Source organism: Tachypleus tridentatus, chromosome 6 (genome assembly GCF_004210375.1).
Source record: "Tachypleus tridentatus isolate NWPU-2018 chromosome 6, ASM421037v1, whole genome shotgun sequence".
In the NCBI taxonomy this organism is placed as follows: domain Eukaryota; kingdom Metazoa; phylum Arthropoda; class Merostomata; order Xiphosura; family Limulidae; genus Tachypleus; species Tachypleus tridentatus.
This window is the reverse complement of record NC_134830.1, coordinates 51759965-51768550: the sequence shown is the minus strand read 5'-3', so window position 1 is coordinate 51768550 and position 8586 is coordinate 51759965. Positions and strand designations below refer to the sequence as shown.

The following is an 8586-nucleotide window of genomic DNA, read 5'->3' as shown; positions in this document are numbered from 1 at the left end:
CACACTCAATTAAGACGCGACTAGTGACACATTACACCTCCACCCCCACAACTTTTATTGAGATATAACCTAATAATAAATAGATGGATAAATTTTAGCTCTAACAGTAAGACAACATTTAATGTGTCAACTACAAATCTGACGAGCTTAGCGATTTAGTAAACTATGGGATAACGATTATTCTTTCATCTAGCGATAAGCGAATACAAAATATTATTGTTATCATATACAAAGATTGTTGGTATTACTGCTTATGTGAATATTATTATATAATAAACATAATCAATAATAATCCACTAGAAAACATAAATAGGATACGAACCTCTTAAAATATTAGAAATAAAAAGGTATAAGAAATTAACTAACGTGGTTCCGTAGTGTAGTGGTTATCACGTTTGCTTTACACGCAAAAGGTCCCCGGTTCGATCCCGGGCGGAACCAACTTTTTTTTTTTTTTCCTTATAAAAATGTTTCATTAATCTATAACTTCAGGATTAGAACCTCCTTATTCAGAAGCACTTTATTAATTCACTGCTTGTCTCATTTACATGTTTATAACCGTAGTTGTTTTTCACAAGTTATTCAAAGCTTTCCGATTGCTTGCGTCGTCTTTAGGTTCCTATTGCAAAGAGCTAAATTAAATCATTAAAATAACTTACAACAACACTAATTACATAAGTCAACTGCTGTTTTTAATGACAGTATTTCAACCATCTAATCGTTATGCGTGTTTTGAAATGTTAATGTGTTGATGCAAGGATGACACAGAAGTTTAATTGTCCTGCCAACTTCCGTTACTAGCAGGTTATACGACGTGAATTAACAATATATGGGATAGTTTATTATTGTTATTTAACTACAATTAACAGTTTCATTTTGTCAGTATCCTCGTGTGTTTTTCGCACCTTAATATAAACATGCTAAATCAACTGATTATAAAGTCTGATGTTTCGTGTTTTCTAATCTAGAATATCTTGAATTCGTTGTGGTCAGTTCACATCAGGCCAACTAAAAATGACAGCAACTCATTCACGTGTAATTAGTGCGTGCATGTACACGTTCAAACACAAACAGACAGTATGACTACAAATCACTATGATCATTCAATTATCAATAACCCTAGTGAAGTTAAACCAGTTAGACAGAGTGATCCAGTATCTCCAAAACTGTTTACAGCAACTTTGTTTACAGAAATATATCAGACAAACCGAGTTAGAGAATGTAGGTATAAAAATATAAGGTGAAACATTAACAAATCTAAGGTTTACAAGTTCAACAAAACAGATGGAAGCCATATCAAATAATTTGAATGCCAGTAGTAAGAAAGCAGGATTAAAAATACATGACCAACTATCATGACACACGTGTCATCAAAATTGAGAATGAAGAAATGGAGGTAGTGTCAGAGTACAAACATTTAAGAGGAAACCTTAAAATGGAAAGCACAACAAGGAAAGAAATTTTGGTAAGAATAAAGACAACATGGCGATGTTTTGGAAGGTATAAATAATTTATAGAGGATCAATATATTTACATTATTTTGAAGTAAAAGATCATGGATCGCTGTGTACTGCCATCTTTAACATATTGTGGCCAAATATGGGCACTAACAAAAGAGTTAAGAAGGAAAAAGACAAAAACCACACAAAGAGTCATGAAGGGAGAAATACTTCATATAACACTAGACGACAGATGAAGAAATGACAGAATAAGAAAAACAACAAATATAATAGATGCAGTAAGGCTCATTCTAAGAACTAAGTGAAAATTATTTGGGCATGTATCAATGTATTTCGACAATAGGGGGACGTTAAGAACAATGGAATGACAATTTAGAATAAGGAAAAAACCTAAGGGAAGGCAAAAGAGAAAATAAAAGGACAGTAGAGTGCGTGTTTTATTACAGCAAAGTAAAGTTCAGCGCTGGGAATCGAACCGCTGATTTAAGTGTTGTAAATCCGTAGATTTACCGTAGTACCAGGGGAAACGGGTATAGTATAGCGGTGGAAGCAGACATAATATGGACACAGTATAACAATAACGGGACATACTGGAACGGTTTCACAGAGGACAACATCCAAAGAGGGATGGCTGCAACAAATACAAATAGTTACACATTATTACTTTTTAAAATAATATTCTTCTAAAGTTTTAGGCGTCATAGTGATTGTGGGTCCACGACGTTGTTAGTTACGAGACACCTCGGTAATAATACACGAGTTACAAAAAACAAAGCTAAAGTTAAATATCAGCGACGTCTGTTAATATTGCCTGTTATTATGGCTGTCAAAAACTTTCAACACGTCAGAAAATACCGTAAAATTTACAATTTCAACAGAATAGAGCAAGCAGGTCAGCCCTAAGGCCCCCCCCAAACTTTCTGCATGTGGTTAACATATTCCCAACTTTGAGAGAGAGACTTACTATGTTGCAAATAAATATGCAAAAAGAAATTAAGTTATGCTTCCCCCACAGTTACAAGCACTCCCCTAAAATACATATCATCATATAATTTGTAACGCAAATAAAAGCACACAGAACAACCACATAGCGGGCCGAGCATAGCCAGGTGGTTAAGGCACTCGACTTCAAGGGTTGCGGGTTCGAACCTCCATCGCACCCAACATGCTTGCTCTTTCAGCCGTGGCAGGACAGCTATATTAATGTCATTTTTAACTCAGATTACATTCTGAACATTTTAAAATTTCATTCATTACAGTCCAAATACCATCTCCCTCCTTCACTGCTGGATGAAAGACCACTGTTTCTGTTATTTACTACAAGCTTATAATGCCAGACTTTTCTCTTATCCTTTGGGAACAGCAAGAATTATCTGATACAGGAAGCAACAAAGCAAATTCATCCAGATGACAATCAAGATGAAAATAAAAACGATTTATTGGAGCTTTGATCAATAAAAGCATCATACTGAACTACATACATTAAGAACTTTTGTGCAAGTTTTATTTTGAGGTTTGGTTTGTCTTGAATTTCGCGCAAAGCTACACGAGGGCTGTCTGCACTAGCCGTCCCTAATTTAGCAGTGTAAGACTAGAGGGAAGGCAGCTGGTCATCACCACCCACCGTCAACTCTTTAACCAATGAACAGTGGGATTGACCGTTACATTATGACGCCCCCACGGCTGAAAGGGCGAACATGTTTGGAATGACAGGGATTCGAATCCGTGACCCTAGGATTACGAGTCGAGCGCCTCAAAAGCAGGGCCCGGCATGGTCAGGTGGTTGAAGTAGAATCAAACAAACAAACTATTATGATGCTAATCGTTTGTGTGTATGTGGACAACGTGGAATCTTCAATGATCGCAGCACTTAAAATTATTTTAAGCAGAATTAGAGTAAATGAATTTACGAGACCATTTTCACCAGCTATATTTTTGGGCGGTAGCAATACCAAGCGTAGAGAGCTCGCATACCTGATTCGATTTCATAACTCATCAGGATCTCTACCAACCTACCCTCAAATTAAAATTCCTTAAGGCACGATTAGAGTAAATAAATATATTATATCTTTGGCGTGATTAAATACATAAATCAAAAGGGATTGACCTCCTAAGACCAAAACTATAATTTGATTTCAAATCGGTCAACAGATGAAGCTGTGAACTAATAGTTTGACTCTAAATTTTTCAAGAACATGTCGCAGTTAAAAACCACTGTGTAAACATCTTTCTACGCGTTTGTAAGTGGAAGGAGTAAAAACTGCTACAAGTGGTATTCCAATGGCAGTTTCTTTAAATAACGCCATCTGGTGGCTGTTAGACATTGTTTACCAAGGTATCTCTCGACTTGTATTCAAGAGAATGTCTGAAAGTACTTAAATCAACCCTCAAAACACGTTTTGCTAAAATACTTAGAGGGTTGCAGGAAAATATTCCTATTTGTTCTAAATTGAAATTTTTAAATTTAAGGATAAGATTTTTGAACAATTTCTTAAGTGGTTTTGGAGTCTCAGTAGATCTGGTTGTGCTGCATTTGAAGAACAGCCATCTCGACAATAGCTCTGCTGTGCTCCCACAGCAAAAAGTCATGAACAAAGCATATCACTCCTCTTTGAATGCTTTGCAGAATCCAACTTGTGTATCAGGACGACGGTTTTCAGTCTGTTTCAATGGTCTAATTACACATATACCAGGGTCTATGGATTTATTGTTGATTGAAATAACAAACTCTTCACTCTTCTACTACCACTTGAGGTATGACTGGAAACCTAACCTCGATGAACCCATATCATGTTGATTCTGTTTCTGTACAAATCAAGTGAACATGTAGCAGAAAGGGTCCAAAACACTGATCTTAATCGGAGTTCCCCCTTGACCTTTGTGTATAGATTCCTAAATTGCCGCTAGCACAGAAACAAATTCCTTTGAAAATGTTTTATGACATGATGTGCTACAGTTATCAAAGAATACATATAACCATTGTCAAATATTACCAGATATTGCCATTTCTCCCAGGCTAGCCACAGTTCATACAATTTTCTGGGGTTAGTCTTCCTTTCTTGGGAATGTTATGGAAGGAAATACTTTGTGTTGAATTCTGTTGCCTAAAGTGTGCAAATAACTTTAGCCACTGATCTTTGTATTTGTGTGTGTTTTCTTATAGCAAAGCCACTTTGGGGGCTATCTGCTGATCCCACCTTGTGTTTTTGAGTTCTCAACTGTTACAAAAAGCTAGTATTTGCTTATCACAGGTCTTGTTACGGACAGTCCTGGTTCTTCAAGATGATCTACATTTTGTTTTCCAATGTCATTAAGCACGAGAGATATCATTGTCTTAGATTTAACTTTAAATTCCCAATATGAATACATCTGTATGATCTGAGTATATACGCATTTTGTATTGGAATGAAATGTTACATGCTCATCCCAAAAGTGGTCATTATTTGGTGGAATTATATTAACTACAAAATACTAAACAATACCAAATCATAGTTCTGATATATGCCATTCCACCACAAATTTATATAGCTATGGTTGTTATGTGACTTACTGACTTGCATATTCTAAATTGTACTCACCACTCTATTTATTATGTATTCTTACAAATTTCTTTCTTTCAGTGTCTTAAATTGACTTCATCTTATATTAACTTCCTCGTGATAAATTTAGGTTTTTACAATTCAGACAGGTCTTATAATCTACAAACTAACAGTTGTAGATCTGTAAAAATAAAATAAAAAATATATTGTTCCCTGGTGAATAAAAATGCTGATATTTTTAGTATACATTATTGAAGAAATATCAAACACCAGAGGAAGGGACATATTTTCAATTTCTTTATTCCTTATTACTAAGCAAAATTATTAAAACTCATCAGTAACCGAGCTGCTTAGCGTTAATGTTTTTGCATTTTTTTCCGAAACATTCATACACAGTATTATTAAATCACTAGCTCTTCAAAAGGTCAAGTCTGTAGGTAAAAAGAACATTCCTGAACTTTAGATAAGAAACTTTAAGTAAATGAATCTTGTCTTCTGTTAAATGCACTGAAACTTCAAGACAGAAGAGCTTATGAAATAGAGTAACTTGCTGAAAAGAAACCGATATATTTATCAGTGCAACTGAAGCAGTCAGATGAAAACAATATGAACAAAAACCACAAGTTTACCATTTTTTGAAAACCATTCGAAAAAGTTATATTTCTTCATCACAAAACAGTATAAAGTTTTTTAAAAAGACAAAATGTATTATGTATGTAACCTCGATAAAAAAAAGTGTTGATACAACCAGTCGTCAACAGCATAATAATGTTTTTTTGCTAATATTGTTATGGTCAGACATCAGAATTTCACCTATGGTCATATGTACATTTCTAACTGAAAACAAACTCAGAGATTTTTAATGACGTTAAATATTTATTCTTGCTACGTTAATATTGATTTTGAAAAACAAAACCAATGAGTTTCTAATCTCATTTATAAATTCAAATAAAATAAACATTCCCTAAACTGAGAATGCATACCTGTTACTGAAATTACAACAGTTTTTTAAATGCAATAGAATGCACAATCATCAGAATACACACATTCTCTTAAATAACAGTGCAAGCAATTTAAACAATACTTGTTGTAACAACATATATAATAATGTATACGTGATTTTTTTTTTACCAGTATAAAACTGCACGTAAAACATTCCCATAATTAGCATGGCATAAGGATAGCCATGATCAGAGACGTACAGAGAAATGAGAAAAAACATGGTAACAAGATAAGAGAATAGCTATAATTAAAGAAAAAGAGATAGAAAAAAAACAACAAAAACAACTAACATGGTAAAATGACTTGGGGATAGCTATGGTTGAAGAGAGAATTAACTGCCTTATTTGAAAGAAAAAATATAGGGAACCATAATCGTTAAAAATGATGGTTGTGACTGTTTACATAATTTATTTGGTCTGCCATCTAGTGCTAAGAATCTCAATTATTATTATTTTCAGATCACTGCTTTAAAAGAAATTAACTGAACAAAGACAATTCCAAATGAATTAACCAGTGCTTGAGAATCTTTGTGTCTTTTAACTATACCAATATATACTTTACAATACAATTCATAGAGAGTGGGTAAACTAGTTTAACAAATCAATTTATTTATTTTTCTTTAATTCAATAAGAAACAAAAAAGAATGTTACATTAATGCCTGCCTTTTATTTCTAATAGTTATTACTGTGGTGTCTTTTTAATACTTTATATAATAGTTAACTTTCTGTACAAATTCTAGTTCTTTACACAGAAGTCCATGAAATATCTCATTACTTCTTATTACACACTACAATCAGCCATTATCTTTAAGGCTTTGCTTCATTTATTTATATATTTGTCACCTGTTAATATTAAAATTTTGAAAGATATGTTACATCATCATAACAGAATATTTTTATATACAGAAGCAAAATTCATAAATAAAATCATTTTAAAAACTGGGAAAGGCACCCTCTCAACTGAAATACCATCATCCCCAAGCCTTACTTCTCTTTGTCTACACTTCCATGTTAAATGTCCTTTCACTGAGAACTTGACTACCCAATGATATAAGATTTATAACATAGGTGACATCAAAGATTGTCTTTGTGCCAAACCCATCGTTTGTTGGTGTGGTCAAACCGATGGCCGAGCCACTGCTTCTGAAGCAAGTTATACCTTTCCTGACTCAGGAACAATGGTTTGCCCCGTCTATGTAAGAAACAAAATAAATTTTTATTGTTACTTTTACATGTGTAGGAAAATCTTATTTTTAGAGTACAAATACAAGTCAATATTTTTACTGTTATAAAATAACATGTAAACACAAAACCTCAATAAAAATATTATACACTAGTTTTCTGACACCCGATTAAAAATTCTTCTAGTATGGATGAAAAACAACAAATAGTCCTTTTCTAAGATATGACATAAAATACTATAACCTTAGTATCTAAGTACTATAACCTTTGTCTAAACACCATAAACTTAATTTCTAAATACCATAACCTCAATGAGTCATTCCATGTCAAATCATCCAGGGGACTGCAGGTGACTCCCATAGAATGCCTTGAAAAAATTCACATGTGCTCATCTACTCATATAATGAAAAATTGCCAAAGATTAGATTAATATCTTTAATAGTTTCTGATTTACAGCCCTGTAAAATTTAGTTCATTTTTTTTTATTTTTGGAGAATTAATTTTCAGGCAACTTTGGCTGCTTAAAGCTGCAAGAGTAATGGTGGTAGAAGGCTGAAATCTGCTACACGACTGAATTAATCTCACAGAATTTAAAAATGGTCTCAAACCAAGTTTATCTCTCTTACGATTTTCATAGTGAGGCTGTAAAATCACCTGAAAACCAAAAATTGTATAAAACATTGGTTTATGTAATAATCCCATAGATCTAAGACTTAATATGATACAAAGCTGATTTTTTTTCTTCTAATATCCTATAACATATCAGTTGATAAATAAGCAATTGTTGTAATTAAAAATCTATTAGATCTCCTGTAAAAATATTTAGTTGCATGCAATTTTTTTATGATTTAGCTAAAAATAGCCCTACTTCAGGCCACAGTTTGACCATGTCACTAATTATTCAGCCTTTTCAGGTTTTTACCATATATTCCTAAATCTCTGAGTATGATCCACAAAAAAATCAGTATGGTGTTCAACCTACATTTAAAGTTATAATTTTTTAAAGTATCCTATGACCATACTTTGTTTACTTGACAAAAAAAAACTTCAATTCAGATGTGTTACTATGTGCAAATATATCCATACAATTTTGAAAAATACCTGTCAGAATATTATGAAAGTCACTAAAATATTCTAACCAGCCTTTCACAATGTTAAATAATGAAGTTGTAAGAAACAAGAAAGAATTAATTCATTTCTGAACAAGTTTATTGGCATAACTAGTTAGATCACATGGCAATGCAAATATATTGTGTATGCATTACAGTTATGCAGATATGGCTGAGTTTAAGATTCATAATATAATAAATACAAAGGTAAATCAGACACAAAAAGCACAGTGCTACAACAGGGGATAACTGAAAAAGATTATAGTCACACCAAACTGCAATAATCGTGACAAT

At 33.0% G+C, this 8586-nt stretch overlaps 1 protein-coding gene and 1 non-coding gene across 7 annotated transcripts in view; one reads left to right on the top strand and one right to left on the bottom strand.

Annotated features, from left to right (window-relative positions):
* The first annotated feature begins 368 nt into the window (after positions 1-368).
* TRNAV-UAC (transfer RNA valine (anticodon UAC)) lies at positions 369-441 on the top strand. The gene has a single exon. It is a non-coding gene; the product is annotated as a tRNA-Val (tRNA).
* Positions 442-5285: 4844 nt separating this feature from the next.
* Ubr3 (Ubr3 ubiquitin ligase) overlaps positions 5286-8586 on the bottom strand; it is a 94689-nt gene continuing 91388 nt past the window's right edge. For all 6 annotated transcript variants that reach the window (XM_076504706.1, XM_076504711.1, XM_076504705.1 and 3 more), the window contains exon 36: positions 5286-7193. In XM_076504706.1, coding sequence (XP_076360821.1) covers positions 7076-7193 — 118 coding nt within the window. In that variant the 3' untranslated portion in view covers positions 5286-7075. The remainder of the gene's footprint in view (positions 7194-8586) is intronic.